The sequence below is a fragment of the Gorilla gorilla genome, chromosome 3 (assembly GCF_029281585.2).
Source record: "Gorilla gorilla gorilla isolate KB3781 chromosome 3, NHGRI_mGorGor1-v2.1_pri, whole genome shotgun sequence".
Classification (NCBI taxonomy): Eukaryota; Metazoa; Chordata; class Mammalia; order Primates; family Hominidae; genus Gorilla; species Gorilla gorilla.
Window position 1 is genome coordinate 108280102 of NC_073227.2, and position 17284 is coordinate 108297385.

At 36.7% G+C, this 17284-nt stretch overlaps 1 protein-coding gene across 2 annotated transcripts; it reads left to right on the forward strand.

The window, feature by feature from the left end:
* Positions 1-8062: 8062 nt before the first annotated feature.
* Positions 8063-15751, forward strand: SPP1 (secreted phosphoprotein 1). Of its 2 annotated transcripts, XM_004039102.4 has the most exons (7): positions 8068-8209; positions 9289-9356; positions 9466-9504; positions 12463-12543; positions 12810-12851; positions 13892-14215; positions 14909-15751. In XM_004039102.4, the coding sequence occupies exons 2-7, from the start codon at positions 9303-9305 to the stop codon at positions 15311-15313; spliced, it is 945 nt and encodes a 314-aa protein (XP_004039150.4). In that variant the 5' UTR covers positions 8068-8209; positions 9289-9302; the 3' UTR covers positions 15314-15751. The 2 variants fall into 2 exon arrangements, with proteins under 2 accessions (XP_004039151.4, XP_004039150.4); XM_004039103.4 differs by lacking the exon at positions 12810-12851 and having other exon boundaries at positions 8063-8209.
* The last annotated feature ends 1533 nt before the right edge of the window (positions 15752-17284 follow it).

The following is a 17284-nucleotide window of genomic DNA, read 5'->3' on the forward strand; positions in this document are numbered from 1 at the left end:
ACTCCAAAGATCCTGTAACAATACGATATCTAATGCTAGGGTTCCAGATCAGCAGACAGCTCAAGTCATGTTCTCCCTGGGCTCTGCTATCCAAAATGCTTCAGTCCTCTTCATCTGGTGAAAGGATAAGGAAGAAGACTATGGGGGAGGCACGCTTTTTGAAGTTTTTAGGCACTTGCGCCTGGAAGGGAAACACATCACTTTGTTTTACATTCCCTTAGCAAGAACTAGACATATGGCCACATCTAAATGCAAGAGAGGCTGAGAAATGTAGTTGCAGCTGGGCAGCTGCTTCCCAGCAACTACTCTGAAGACAACACATCTTTGGTGTACAGCCAACAGTACCTGCACAATTATTATGGTAGGTGCTACATAGAATTCAAATGTGGTAAGGCATAAGAGCAACTATGAAACATGTCTTTCTGTAGAAATATGATACTTGTTAAAATACAATAAGCAATTTGTTCAAAGTTTAGAGCATCAAGAAAACTAATATTTAAGATCATTGTATCTATTAGGTATGAAGCTAATGATATTAACCCATAATCAGTAGGTGTGTGTTTTGAACTGGTGATTCACAGCAGTTTGAGATTAGCAGAGACATACTGACACTCTCCCACACTGTATGGCTCATGACCATAGCATGGCGTTAGCTGGGTGGCACATGTGAAAAAATTAAGCTTTTGTTCTTCTTAGATTTGAACTTGTTAGAGGCAAGATTTTTGAAAATCCTTACAAAATTTCTCTCATCGGTATCATTGGAACTTACAGCTTTTGTTGTATGGTTATTTGGGTTTTTGTTTTTGTTTTTTGTTTTTTTCTTTTCATTTTAACCAAGTTTGGTCAAATGTGGATGCTTATAATTTTGATTCACATCTTAGAAGTTAGTCTCTGGGGCCAGGCATGGTGGCTCACGCTTTCAACCCCAAGACCACTTTGGGAGGCATTTTGGGAGCTGAGGCAGGAGGATCTTTGAGTCCAGGAGTTTGAGACCAGCCTGGGCAACATAGGGAGACCTCGTCTCTACAAAAATTTAAAAATCAGCCAGGTCTGGTGGTGCACACCTATAGTCTAAGCTACTGGGAAGGCTAAGGCAGGAAGAGCGCCTGAGCCTGGGAGGTCAAGGCTACAGTGAGCCGCAATCACACCACTGCACTCCAGCATGGGTGACTGAGCAAGATCTTGTCTCAAATAAATAAATAAATAAGTTTGTCTCTAAATACTAGCTCCTCAACTGAGCTGCATCTTAGCATCCTCTTGAAAGCTTTTCTTAACACTGATGTGTAGAACTAAACACTTCCTTCCCTGGAACCCTACTGGCCCTGTAAATATACACCTAATATTTGTGCAAAGAGTAAATGCAATCAGGTAAACAGAAGTGACCGGCACATTAAATGGCTTCTATTATAGTTATGTGAAAAAATTGAGGTCATAATACCAAACTTATGTCATCATTATGAATATTAGACAAAATGCATATTTTTAAATCTAGTACTTTACAGGTGTCCCATAAATATATATACAATTACCATTATTGTTGTTATTATTATTGTTATTATTTTGAATATCTCTCCTTTTAAAAGGCAAAGACAGAAGTTTTGGGCTCACTCTTTGTTACTGTAGAAAAAGTAAATGTTAAGGGCATAATAATTACCAGAAAATTCCCTTGTTTCTTAGGGAAAAAACAAGCAGCAAAAATTGCGTTAAGCATGAAATGGCTGAAAAGAGGGCAAACTGATTCTGGATGACTCGTGAACAATATCATTAGATACAAAGTGAAATTAATAGGTTATCTAGACTAATAAAATTCACAGATGCTTGGAAATGAAGGAGATGTGAATGCGGGAAAGAAAAATCTAAAAACATCTCCAGATTATGGCGAAGCCCTATATGCCTGACCTGTTTGGCAATAAAACTACCCCCAAAAACCACAAGAGGCATTTTCCAGGAAAGAGGCAAGCCAATCTCTTCAGTCAGTTTCTCGTCAATCCCCTACTCTGGGTAATGAAATCTGAAAGAAATTCATGTGACCCATATTGGGAAAATGCCTCTAGAAAACACATATTGTGGGAGGTAAGAATAAAACATTCTCAGAACATGAAAGATTGATTTATTAAAATTGTAGGTTGGGATTGATTTACCTCCTTTTTTTTTATAAAAGTTTTATTTTTATTAGTAGTATTATAGTAATGCTCATTAATTTTTATCTATAGTTTAAAATATAGCAAAACACATGATATTTTACTTAAAAACATCATAACTCTTCGACTTCACCTGTCCCCTGGTCCATTAAAGACTCTTTGTGTTAAAATCTTTCTTCAGTGTGAACTTCTCTCAAGAGCATCTCTACTTCTACCATCTGTTTACTCCTCTTGTTGTAGTGTCAATATTTTATTCCTCATGAACTTGAAAAGGAAACATAAATCACAGAATTTTAGAGCTGAAATGGACCTCTAAAATAATCCAGATTAACTCTATCAAGGAACTTGAGACCTAGACAAGAGAAAGGATATGCCAGAACCCCATAGAAAAGAATTTGAGATGGGAGACAAGAAAATCTAGGCTCTTCAAATTCTGCAATGGCATTTTTAAAATGTATACACAAATTATTTTAAGAACCCAGTAGAAGCTCCAGCCTCTTGGAGTTTATACTAAACTCACATGCTACCTGTGCTACCATAGGATTAAACATTATTAAAATAATGCTCCTTCATTCACTTGTTCCTCTAAACATTTACAGAGCGCCTAACAGGAAACTGTGGATACAAACATGAATAAATCCCAGTCCCTGACTGCTGGGAGTTTGCTTTTTAGCATGAGGAGGACAAACATTTAAGGCAATAAAGCTTCATCGGTGCTATGCTAGATCAAGTGCAGGCTGCAGAAGGAGTTAAAAAGTGGGAGTTGGTTGTTTCTATTTAGACCAGAAAAGGTTTTATAGGGGATGCTTTGATGCATGATGTGCAAATATTTCAGAGACAGGTGCGGATGAGACTGGAGGGATATTCTAGACACAAGGACCATGCAATGTGAGTAAAGGCATGGAGACCTGAAATAGAATGACACACTGGGGAACCCACGTGGCTCTGCATGATTGTTTAGGGAGTACAAGGAGAGAAGTTGGGCAGAAATAAGGCTGGAGAGACGGAAGAATGCCAGACCCCAGAGGACCTCATGTTATGTAAGAAATAGCAATCACCTGGGCAGTCCTTTTTAGGCACAGGAAGCATGCCTGAAGTTCTCAGGTGTAATTCACTCAAGCGGAACACTATCTATATTGGAATCTGAAGACGTTTAATTCAGGAGGCCGGGAGTGGTGGTTGATGCCTGTAATCCCAGCACTTTGGGAGGCTGAGGTGGGCCAATCACTTGAGGCCAGGAGTTTGAGACCACCCTGGCCAACATGATAAAATTTCATCTCTACTAAAAAAAAAAAAAAGAAAAGAAAATTAGCTGGGCATGGTGGTGCATGCCTGTAATCCCAGCTACTTGGAAGGCTGAGGCACAAGAATCGCTTGAACCCAGGAGGCAGAGGTTGCAGTGAGCCGAGATCGTGCCACTGCACTTCAGCCTGGGTGACAGAGTGAGACACTGTCTCAAAAATAAATAAATATGTTTAATCTGGGGCTTTATGAAAGCAACAGAAAATAATCAGCAAGAATAACTCAATTTATGTAAGAACTATATACATGTCATAATTGAGCTAAATTTCTTCTCTGAATAAATATTTTTGGCACATAATCTGCAGAGGGATTAGCATATCATGGAACTTACACTCTATGAGGAATTCAAACATTAAAGAAGAAATCAAATTTTAATATAGAATATTTTAAATTACAGGTTTAAGAAACATAAATGTTACGCCATGGGATAGGGGCATTAATGTAAACTCTGCCTTGACAAGAATTGTCGAAACGAAAAGCCTTAGCCAAGTGTAACCAGAAAAATATCTGACTGAGCTGCTTTTGTTGTCTAGTTTTACTCCCCTTTCTTTTGATTTTGTTTTCTCTTTTGCACTGAAATTGTCACCTTTTCATATCAACCTTATGATAGATTCTCTACCAAAAATTACTCAAACGTCAGATTTTAAGCAAGAATTCTCATAAACCAATTTCGGAGAATGATTTTCTCCCCTCAAATATATTCTGCAAAATGACCGTCACTGACCGCTTATTGCCACAAAATGTCTTTTTCTGAACAAACAAGGTCCTCCTGCAGCTGCTAGACTTTCTATTTGTGCTTTTCCACCTTGTTCTATCTCCCTCTTTGGATCCTCTTTGATTACAGCCTGCTTTATTGTTCCCCAGGTTGTTATAGGTCTCGAGTTTATGCTGCTGTGGTTGATGTTGAGTGGGAAGGGGGACTTTCTGTTTGGATCCAATCCCAGAATACCCATCCCTTCAACTCCAATGTGGACACAGGGTCTCTACCATATACCTTCTCTACCCAGGGTGCTGCCAAGTTTACTGTTTAGCCACACGCCCTTAATCTCATTGGTTACTCAAGTTTCAAATTTGCTAGTTGATTTTCATGAACAAATGGGCTCCATGAGGGTAAGAATGGTGTCATTTAAGAAAAAAAAGTTAGTAATTTAAGTCTACCTTAAAGAATCTATCATTTAAAGAGCATTAGAATGCCCTCAGAGTTACCAATACTACTTTAATGAAGAAATAAATACTAGATTCTTGAGTACAGGCAGACATTAGATATCAATATATGAGATATACTCTGAATTCAAGCATAGTGCCTATGCATTGTATTCATAAGCAAAAACTATAAGGTCAGAACTCGTGTCATAGATGCAGGGCTGAGTGGGCAATCACCAACAATTTATTGAGCACTTGCTCCATAACAGTTCTATGTGTCTAAAGGAAAACTTTTTTTCATTTGTTTTAAATTGAAACTAATGTTTACCAACGGTAAGACCACTTTGTCAGGAGCTGACTTTTGTTGTCTAAGCTATTGAGCAATGGAATAAAAGATTTTATGGTGGTTTTTTTTTTTTTTTTGTATTTCTGAAATGCTCTAATTTCATGTCTGAACTTGAAAATAGCACCCTCTTATCATCATCCACCTTTGCTTGCTACCCTGTGATAAATAATGCCCCTTTTCCCAGTCTATATATGATGAATGGTGCTAGGCTTCCGATTAGCTTTAATTCTAAACTTCTTTATGACAGATTAGTAGTGTTACCAAAATATCAGAGTCATGTCTGAACCTTGACTCAAGGGAAAAAAATAATTACCTGTGGAGCTGAAAACACTGAAATAGTTGGTTACACTTTACTAAGTAAAATATAATTAGAAATGTTCAAATAAACTGGAAGTGAGTTTAATAAAGTTGTCCACCAAAGTAGTGACATTGAACACTTTATTATATGGGAATTTTCATGTAATTCAGGAAAAAGACCTTTAGGCTCCTTATTTGTTTCCATGTGTCCTCTTAGTGTCTATAATTTAAGATCACAAATTACTCTTTGCATTCTAGTTTGACAACTAAACTTTTTTTACTTTCCACTCACAAGATTTATAGGGAATTTGTGCATTTTGACCTTTTGATTCTAACAATCAATCATTAGCCAATCAAGAATGGAAACTTTGGAAATATTACAGATAGAGCCACTGTGATTTAAATCATTTAACATGTTAATTCTGACAGAAAATCCTACTCAGAAAAAACAACCAGCAGCAGCATGTTTGAGTGCAAACAGCAAGAAACATCAAGAAACATGACCTCCCCGGTAGTCAGAATGACGCAGCATCCATTTCCTACTTTACAGAATTGCCTCCCATTATAAATCACTTTATCTTCTCAACTCCAAAGCATCCCAGACACATTCTTTACCCGTGAATTCACAAGCCTTTTCTCTGACAGAGGCCTTGGGACTAGGAACTTTTTGAATGAGTGTAGAAGTCGGGAAGGAGACAATAGTGTCAACTTGGGATTGCCTAAGGCAACAACAGAGCAAAACAAGAACGCTTTGGTTCTCTGGGTCTCTGTCCCTGATTGCATAGCGGGTCATTGTTGGGAAATATTTCCTCACCTGGCATTCCAAGAAATGGAGAGCTCCACAGCTGTATATAGTCCTGTCATTAAATACACGAGTGTTCTATCCCGCTGGAATTAAGAAAATTGGTAGAACCAGATGGTGGTCTGAAATCTTTTTTCAGAAATGCTGCCATCGTGTGGCCCTGTGGAGCTATGACCAGAAGAGTCCTGTAAAGGGTCGTATGGTTCATCTCAAGATGGCTGGGCTCCAGCATAATCTATTCCTATAATTAATTCTAGCTTCATATTGAATCATTCCCGTGGGCACAGAGTAAACTACAGTAAATCCTGTGGAAATTTTGTTGTTTTTAGAATTTTCGGACTTCCCTCCACTAAATTGACAACATGACACGCTTATGCGGGTAATATGTTTAAAGGAAAAAAATAGTTTTTAGAAGCAGAAAAAAAAAGTCTATTTTGCAACTTTATAATCTGTGTGCTTTCTATTTTATAGAGATAGTCGTCATCTTACTTATTAAAATGGGTGCTTATTACCTACAAACCAATCATATCAATTCATCTGGAATACATCCAATTTAAGGGAGACATATTTCCTCCTACCAAATGTTCATGAAACCTATGAATTAGCTATACACTATCACTGCAAGACATTATTTAATCTATATTTATATTAAAAGCAATATTTGGCAAAAGGAAGCTGACACTTTAGGACTAATAAAAACCACAATTACTTTTGCAGCAACCTAATAATAAATAGGACCATTTATTTTTCATCTCAATTACACACAAGTCTTAACAATAAAGGTGTAAGGTAAACAAATAGTGCAATCTGCATTTCACAACTGAGAAAGCAGATGAAGATAAGTAATCTCAAGACAATATTAAATATTTTAAAAGGACCCAGAGCTCTGCTATCCCTGAATTCTGCTCTAATATTCGGACTTTCCCTGTAATTTTCTTTCATTCAAACACCTTTTAAATACCTAGTAAAGTGTTTTTTAATATAGAAATTTTTTAAAATGTTTTTCTTTTTAAGTGGCCTACTTTACATACCCTGGGAGAAAAACTAGAAAAAAAGATGATTCCAAAATCGAATCTGTTCCTTTAGAAATGTGCAAAATTTCCTTATTGATGCATACCATTTAAAGATCTTACGTCTACTCTCATTTTAATAACCTATTCTTTTTAAAGACATTACAATTCGTGACTGCCTGCCCCTCTTAAAAATTTCATAATAGTTAACACACATATAGTCCTTAAGATACGCAGAGCATTTGCATCTAATATGTGCTAAGCATTGCTAGTTTAACATACTAATTCATTTAAACCCCTCAAAAACCCCATGACCTAGGTAATAGTATTGCATTTCATGGATAAGGAAACAAGGATAGGTAGGCTGGGCGATTTGCCCAAGGTTGCACAGGTCAGCAGTGACACAGCGGAATTCAGAACCACGGTCTGGCTCCTGAAGCAGCCCTCTCAAGCAGTCATCCTGCTCTCAGTCAGAAACTGCTTTACTTCTGCAACATCTAGAATAAATTACCATTCTTCTATTTTATATAGAATTTTATATTTTAATGTCACTAGTGCCATTTGTCTAAGTAACAAGCTACTGCATACTCGAAATCACAAAGCTAAGCTTGAGTAGTAAAGGACAGAGGCAAGTTTTCTGAACTCCTTGCAGGCTTGAACAATAGCCTTCTGGCCCTTCAATAAGTGTAATCATACAGGCAAGAGTGGTTGCAGATATTACCTTTATGTTACTTAAACCGAAAGAAACAAAAATCCATTCTATTTAATTTTACATTAATATTTTTCCCTACTTTCTCCCTTTTTCATGGGATCCCTAAGTACTCTTCCTGGATGCTGAATGCCCATCCCGTAAATGAAAAAGCTAGTTAATGATATTGTACGTAAGTAATGTTTTAACTGTAGATGGTGTGTGTGCGTTTTTGTTTTTTTTGTTTTAACCACAAAACCAGAGGGGGAAGTGTGGGAGCAGGTGGGCTGGGCAGTGGCAGAAAACCTCATGACACAATCTCTCCGCCTCCCTGTGTTGGTGGAGGATGTCTGCAGCGGCATTTAAATTCTGGGAGGGCTTGGTTGTCAGCAGCAGCAGGAGGAGGCAGAGAGCACAGCATCGTCGGGACCAGACTCGTCTCAGGCCAGTTGCAGCCTTCTCAGCCAAACGCCGACCAAGGTACAGCTTCAGTTTGCTACTGGGTTGTGCATTCAGCTGAATTTCATGGGGAAGTCCAAATTCTAAGGAAAAATATTTTTAATTGTAATGCTGTTAAACAGACTTAAATTTTCTAGCCTTTTTAATAAGCAGATTAGACACATTGCAGGTCTCCTGGAACAAAGGTGTCTAGATATTTTGAATGCCAACCAAATTTAAAACTTAAAAATACTTCCACTGGGTCCTCAAAAGAACGGAAACCACCGCTGCTAATCAGAAAATAGTAAAATTAAATTCCCCTTTGGAATAATTATACCTATATAATTTTCAATGGGTGACTGTGCAGGAATTTAAAAGAAAAGGGATCTTTTACGCTAATTAAACCAATTACAATGCTATTTTTTAAATGATGTATCTCACTTTTAAGGGGAAGAAAACCCTTTCTGAATATGCCACTGCTAAATTTAGCTGTTAAAATATTCACCAAGATACCTGTATGACACTGTGTAGGCTTATTATTACAAATAGAAAAGCTGTTGGCTATTTTCAATGTTTTCCTTTGAATTTCAAATTTTTAGAACATCTTACTTATATAACAAATTTCAGAGATAGTTTGATTTCACCTAAGTAGCACCTACTTAATAATTAAGCTAAAAGTCACATTTAAAGTACATGTTGGAAAAATGGATAAAGCAAATTTTTTTCATTTTTTTCTGTGTTTTTTCTTCTTTAAAAAATATTCTCATACTAGCTTATTAATATAATTAAGTTACTGTTGATCTGTTTGTAGGTTTAGAGAGCTAGATATATAAGGTAGTAATGGTATAATTTCTGGAACTCTAAATTTTAAAGTTGAATAAATACAGACTTGCAAAATCTCCCTTTCCCTTGCCTAATAGTGAAAGATGGATAATAGGTGGCAATATAAATATTAACTTGAAAGACCATAATACTAAAAAGAAAAGGCATCTCTAAGAAGTAGAAAAGATTCTATAGAAAATATATTTTATTTGTGATCATTTTGTAATGTTGTAGCATAAAAAGGTATCACTGTTGTAAACTATGAAGATGTCAGCTATTCCTTATGAAATATTTTGCAGGAAAACTCACTACCATGAGAATTGCAGTGATTTGCTTTTGCCTCCTAGGCATCACCTATGCCCTACCAGTGAGTACAGTTGCATCATAAAGAAAATTCCTGAAAATAACTGAATTGTGTGCTTCCATGTGCTAGGAGGACATTCTTGTAATCTTTCTTCATCTTTTCTGTTTCTAAGGTTAAACAGGCTGATTCTGGAAGTTCTGAGGAAAAGCAGGTAAGCATCTTTTAGGTTTTTATATAGTTAAATCATTTACTTAATTATGGCGAGAGGCGCAAGAAACGTATTTGCTGCGATATTACTTATCTTCTCAGTCAAATCCATTGGTTTACAAGTATTTATTGACTGCCTGCTATGAATCTAGGCCAGTACCAAGCACAGTATAGTTTTTAATAAATATAAGTTTATAAAACCAACCCAGATATTTTAAATATAATAATGTCTAGGCGTGTATGATCAGTTATCACATGTAAGATAAGTTATATGAAGTTGTGTGACTTTTTTTTCCATTAGTCCACATACTGATCTAAAAGCAGAAAATTCCAGCTTTTGCTTTGTTTAGTGGATTGCTAAGTTTAAAATTCACATTGGATATTAGTCAGAACTGTTTGTATGACCATAATATTCACAATATTGTCTGAGATATTAGCTGAGAAGCCCATTGTGAAAAGAAAGTCTATGTGTGCTGTTTGTATCTATTGTGATTGTCAGCTGATGTTAGATCACATTTTCTAACCAAACATAAGACCAACCAAACTCTTTATTATAATTATTTGACCAGCACTAAAGATGTACCTACCCCTCCACAACAGATGAAACTGTGCCAGCCAAACAACAAATGGGCATTGTCCCCAGAAGCTTGGACAAAAAGGCACACAGAGTTCAATTCCAGTTGAACAGAATAAAGGCCAAAATAGAGCTGCCTTGGGGGTCACCGCAATTAGACTGCTTAATGAAGACATTAAAAGTATTGTGTGTTCGTTTGTGTGTGGAGGGGTGTGTGTGTGTCTGTTTTTCAACTGATTTGAAAATACAGGTGTTGAATCCTAATAATAAACCAGAAAAATTAACATCTCCAGAGAAGATAGAGGTCATACTATTTGAGGCAAGAATTAGCGCCTTTTTAATAAACGAAAATATGGCAAAGATGCATTTTAGAAGGCACGTGGAGCTATAACAATTTAAGAAATACGTGAAGAGCTCAAGGCTCAGCCTTCTAGAATCCCAGAAACTTAAAGCTAGTAAAAAATTGGGGAAGTCTCTAAGGATATATGCCTGAAAATACACACTGGTTATCTGTGAGCGTTAGGATCACTGGGTGGTTTTTAGTCTATTCATTTTGCTTACCTTTATTTTCTTCATATTAGTTTTTAAAAATTATAAATGTAACTTATACATCCATTCTCTCTGAGCCTGTATTACATGTGTCATGAGAATAGATAGATAGATATGAAAAAGTGAAGAGAAAAACTCTGAACTCATCTGGTCTCACTGTTTTTGCGTGGTTTTGTTTTGTTTTGTTTTTTGTTTTTTTTTTTGAGACGGGGTCTCGCTCTGTCGCCCAGGCTGGAGTGCAGTGGCGTGATCTCGGCTCACTGCAAGCTCCGCCTCCCAGGTTCACGCCATTCTCCTGAGTAGCTGGGACTACAGGCGCCCGCCACCACGCCCGGATAATTTTTTGTATTTTTAGTAGAGACGGGGTTTCACCGTGTTATCCAGGATGGTCTCCATCTCCTGACCTCGTGATCCGCCCTCCTTGGCCTCCCAAGTGCTGCGATTACAGGCGTGAGCCACTGCGCCCGGCTGTTTTTTCATCTTCTTAAAGCAAGGAACCCCTTCTTTCAGCAAAACCTTTCAGAGAAGCCCAATACTAAGCTCCTGGTTAGAGCCAGCCATGAGAGAAACTCCAAGTACTTCTGACTGGTTCTCTCTCTACTCATCCACCCCTTAGGTGGCTGCAGAAGGAACTCTGTGCAACCCCCAGAGTTCTCATTCTCAATGACAGGGAAATGTAATGATTGGCCCTGGATGATTCAGCAGATCAGATGACACTTACGCAGAGCAATTTCCACTCCTCTGCAGTAGCATATTATCAGTATTTTCCAGATAAATAACTTGGCTAAAGAAAAATCCATTTCATTTACATCTTTGGCACCTTACAGCAATAGAACTTTTGTGCAATGATTTTAATATTATATTTCTACATTGGCTGGTAAGATACATATGGCTATTGAGCACTCAAAATGTGGGCTAGTGCAACTGAGGAACTGAATTTTTATCTTCTTTTTTTTTTTTTTTTTTTTTTTTGAGATGGAGTCTTGCTCTGTCACCCAGGCTGGAGTGCAGTGGCGCAATCTTGGCTCACTGCAAGCTCCGCCTCCTGGGTTCACGCCATTCTCCTGCCTCAGCCTGCCCAGTAGCTGGGGGTACAGGTGCCCGCCACCACGCCCGGCTATTTTATTTTTATTTTTATTTTTTTTAGTAGAAACGGGGTTTCACTGTGTTAGCCAGGATGTTCTCGATCTCTTGACCTCGTGATCCGCCTGCCTCGGCCTCCCAAAGTGCTGGGATTACAGGGGTGAGCCACCGTGCCTAGCCATTTCATTTTAATTAACTTAAATTTAAACAGCCCCATGTGGTTAGAGGATACTGTATTAGCACAGCCTTAGAGAGTTCCTTCTTGTTCCATGGACTGGACACAATGAAGATTAACAGTAATGAAGGTCACTTCTGGTTTAGATGTGCTTTATCTGAGAGGAAAATTCAGCCAGCAAACATATAAAAAGAAAGCACAGTGTGAAGTTCGGTGTTAAGAGCTAGTTTGCCTGCGTTTGAACCCTGCCTGGCTCTGCCATTTCCTACCACTTAACTGCACTGTGGCTGAGTTTTCTGATCTGTAAGGTGGGAATAATAATGATACCTATCTCATAGGGGAATGAGAGGATCAAATGAGTTCATATTTGTAAAGCAATTTGAAAGAGTGCCTAGCCCACAGTAAGTGCTACATAAGAGTTTGTTAAATGAATCTGCAAAAAAAAAAAAAAAATTACAAAAAGGTACCTAAGGTTCTGGGTGACTATATGCTTCCATCAAGACTAGTGAAGAATGGTTGTTTTTTCCATTCATCTTTACATTTCTTTTTTTAATAATGATAAACATGCAACTTTTTTGTAGCTTTACAACAAATACCCAGATGCTGTGGCCACATGGCTAAACCCTGACCCATCTCAGAAGCAGAATCTCCTAGCCCCACAGGTATTTTTAAACTTCTCATAATTAAACTACAGTGATGAAAGATAGCCACACTCAGGCCATTTGGGCTGCTCAGATGAATCCTGCCTGCCTGCTGGCAAACATGTGCTTAGAACATTGACTGATCTGCCATGTTGGCTTCTCTCTCTGTTAAGCCATCCACAGATGAGGCTGAAAAATAAAAACTGCTTTGGATTAAAAAGGTTAACTTTTGAATAAAAAAGCTAGGCATGTGTGATGCGCACTAACACATGCCATTCCTTCTTCAGAATGCTGTGTCCTCTGAAGAAACCAATGACTTTAAACAAGAGGTAAGTTCTCATTTTCAACCAGAGGCCCATCATGCCTTGAAGAGATGAAAGAAGGCATTGCCTGGATTCTCTTCTGATGAAATTTTATTAGCAAGTTTTCCAGCTAATTGGCAGTCTAAAACTTGCTCATAAAGAAAACATGTATTTACTAAATATCAGAAATACTAGGTTTCCTCGGATAAGTTTAGCATTACAGAAGATGTTTATTAATGCCTGTTATTTGAAACATTAATCTGCTTGCAATTTATTTAAGGTATTTTGTAGATATCTAATATCTAATAAGCATCTAATTAATGCCTATGAAAGCTAAGATTTTGCCTTTAGGAAAGTTTTCTTTCCTAATAAAATAGTTTATTTGACAACTATTCTTTTTATTAGGATCATTCATATATTTGCTAAGCAAAGAGTAAATTTATTTTCCTTAAGATTCAGTTTGAATATACTAAGAATATTAAAGCAAGTTAGATAAATTACCCAATATATTTGTCAATTTCAAATTTGATAGACATTAATTGTTTAATTCAATGGGCAGTTTTGAGCTGCAGTTTATACACACATGCATAACAGAGTCACCTTTCAATTATCCATGTTAATAGGAAAGTGGTTATAGATTTTGGTACACACATTAAAATATGGATACTCTTCTCTTTTGATAAATCTCATTTCAAATAAAAAAACCAGTCTCATAATTATGTATCTGTATCTATTATGTCATTGAATTTAGTAAATAATGTTTAATATGTATAAGGAAAAACAATGTTATTGATATGAAGATTATACTCACATATTTGGCTTGAAAATATCTATAAAAATAATTTTTGTTGGAAAGTAAGAAATGTTCTTCAGAATGTTATTAATCCCTGTGTTAAAAGAGAAATTGGAAGATGCCCACTTTAGCTCCTAAAAGCCATGGTGTGTACTGTGAATGCAAAGATTCTGAAACTAAATAAAAAGAAAGATAGTAAAAGACTAATGTGCTATAAAGGCTAAGGGAAAATAAAAACCCATATATTAATTTTCCTGGCCATCTTAATTTTCAGACCCTTCCAAGTAAGTCCAATGAAAGCCATGACCACATGGATGATGTGGATGATGAAGATGATGATGACCATGTGGACAGCCAGGACTCCATTGACTCGAACGACTCTGATGATGTAGATGACACTGATGATTCTCACCAGTCTGATGAGTCTCACCATTCTGATGAATCTGATGAACTGGTCACTGATTTTCCCACGGACCTGCCAGCAACCGAAGTTTTCACTCCAGTTGTCCCCACAGTAGACACATATGATGGCCGAGGTGATAGTGTGGTTTATGGACTGAGGTCAAAATCTAAGAAGTTTCGCAGACCTGACATCCAGGTAAATCCTTTAACAGACACACCTGATGGTTCTGACTAGAGCTCAAGTCTAGGAAACCACAGTTTGCATATTCATTCATTCATTCATCCATTCATTCATCCATTCAGCAAGAATTCATTCATATTCTACTTTATGACCATTGAATACAAATCTTTTTCTGCTTGGCGGTTTTTGTAAGTCTATATAATTTCTCTCTAGATTTGATTCTCAAACACAACTCTACTTTTTGAAATCCTGGATCACTTATTTTCAGATTAAAATAAATGGAAAACACCAATTATTTTAAAAAAATAATGGTCATGTTTTGAAGTTAAATACCTAAGAGGAATTGTAGTTGCAAATTACACTGAATCCTTAGTCACAGAATCTGGATTTGACATAGTCTTGCCGTTTACTATTCTCTTTACTTTTTAACTAACAATTCACTTCCTCTTTATGTAGGTTTCAATATAATGAAACCTACCTCATAGGTTTCATTACATATGTAAGTGATGTAGTTATTAAACTAAATGAGATGACATATGTGAAAGGGCTTGGTAAAGTACTATACAAAGTAACATGCTAGTATTATTTCAGCCAGATTTAGACAATTTTTAGTATAAGATGACCTAAAAGCTAGAGAGCGGAAAAGGATTACCATATTCCCATCCCTAGCCGTTCATATAATTCTTCTTCATTTGTGCCATGATTCAGTACCCTGATGCTACAGACGAGGACATCACCTCACACATGGAAAGCGAGGAGTTGAATGGTGCATACAAGGCCATCCCCGTTGCCCAGGACCTGAACGCGCCTTCTGATTGGGACAGCCGTGGGAAGGACAGTTATGAAACGAGTCAGCTGGATGACCAAAGTGCTGAAACCCACAGCCACAAGCAGTCCAGATTATATAAGCGGAAAGCCAGTGATGAGAGCAATGAGCATTCCGATGTGATTGATAGTCAGGAACTTTCCAAAGTCAGCCGTGAATTCCACAGCCATGAATTTCACAGCCATGAAGATATGCTGGTTGTAGACCCCAAAAGTAAGGAAGAAGATAAACACCTGAAATTTCGTATTTCTCATGAATTAGATAGTGCATCTTCTGAGGTCAATTAAAAGGAGAAAAAATACAATTTCTCACTTTGCTTTTAGTCAAAAGAAAGAATGCTTTATAGCAAAATGAAAGAGAACATGAAATGCTTCTTTCTCAGTTTATTGGTTGAATGTGTATCTATTTGAGTCTGGAAATAACTAATGTGTTTGATAATTAGTTTAGTTTGTGGCTTCATGGAAACTCCCTGTAAACTAAAAGCTTCAGGGTTATGTCTATGTTCATTCTACAGAAGAAATGCAAACTATCACTGTATTTTAATTTTTGTTATTCTCTCATGAATAGAAATTTATGTAGAAGCAAACAAAATACTTTTGCCCACTTAAAAAGAGAATATAACATTTTATGTCACTATTATCTTTTGTTTTTTAAGTTAGTGTATATTTTGTTGTGATTATCTTTTTGTGGTGTGAATAAATCTTTTATCTTGAATGTAATAAGAATTTGGTGGTGTCAATTGCTTATTTGTTTTCCCACAGTTGTCCAGCAATTAATAAAACATAACCTTTTTTACTGCCTATATAATGTTTTTAAAGGTTTATTTTGGTTTCAATTGATACATAATAATTGTACATATTTATGGGGTACGGTGTGATGTTTTGTTACATATATACATTGTATAATTATCAAAGGGTAATTATCATATCCATCACCTGAAACACTTGTCATTTATTTGTGCTGAAAACATTCAATCCTCTTTTCTAGCTATTTTGAAGTATACAATACATTATTATTGACTATAGCCAAGCTACTTTGCAATAGAATACTAGAATTTATTCCTCCTAGCTAACTGTAACTTTGTACCCATTGACTAACCTCCCCTCATCCACCTTCCCACTCTCCCAGCTGCTGGTAATCACTATTCTACTCTCTACTTCTATGAGGTCAACTTTTCTAGATTCCACATATGAGTGAGATCATGCAGTACTCCTCCTTCTGTGCTTGGCTTATTTAACTTAACATCCTCTAGTTTCGCCTATGTTGTCAAAAATACCAAGAGAAAACATGCACAAACTATACATCTAAGAAGGAATTAAAATCCAGAATACATAAGGAACTCAAACAACTTAATATAAAAAAAAAAGAAAAAAAAGACAACTCAAATAATCCAATTTAAAATGGGCACAAATCTGAATAGACATTTCTCAAAAGAAGACATGCAAATGGCCAACAGGTATACGGAAAAATGCTCAACATCACTAATCACCAGGCAAATGCAAATCACAACCACAATGAGATATCATCCCACCCAAGTTAAAATGGCTTTTATCAAAGAGACAAAAAATAACAGACACAGGCCAGGATTCGGCGAAAGAAGGACACTCGTACACTGGTGAGAACTCTAAATTAGTACAGCCACTATGAAAAACTGTATGGAGACTTCTCAAAAAAACAAAAATAGAACTACCATATTATTTAGCAATCCCACTGCTGAGCATATAACCAAAAGAAAGCAAATCAATATGTGGAAGAGATATCTGAACTCCAATGTTTATGGCAGCACTATTCACAATAGCCAAGATGTGCAATAAATGTAAATGTCCCTCATGATGAATAGATAAAGAAAATGTGGTATATACACACAATGGAGTACTATTTGACCATAAAAAGAAATTAAATCCTGTCATTTGCAGCAACATGGATGGAACTGGAGGTCATTATATTAAGTGAAATAAGACAGGCACAAAAAGACAAATATCGCATGTTCTCACCCATACGTGGGAGCTAGAAAAGTGGATCACATAGAGATAGACTGTAAGTTCGTGGTTCTTCAAGAGGCTGGGGAGGGTGAGGGTAAGGGGCAGATGAAGAAAAGTTGATTAATGGGTACAAATATACAGTTAGGTAGAAGAAATAAGATCTAGCATTTGACAATACAGTAGGGTAACTATCAATCATTTAGTGTATATACATTTGTTAAAAACCCTAAAAGACAAGAATTCAAGTGTTCCCAACATAAAGAAAAGATAAATGTT

Excerpts from the sequence above, each read along its gene's own strand:
- SPP1 (XM_004039102.4), top strand. The coding sequence starts at position 9,303 with ATGAGAATTGCAGTGATTTGCTTTTGCCTCCTAGGCATCACCTATGCC. Across the intron at positions 9,357-9,465 it reads GCATCACCTATGCCCTACCA|GTTAAACAGGCTGATTCTGG; the intron begins GTGAGTACAGTT and ends TCTGTTTCTAAG. Across the intron at positions 14,216-14,908 it reads TTCGCAGACCTGACATCCAG|TACCCTGATGCTACAGACGA; the intron begins GTAAATCCTTTA and ends GCCATGATTCAG.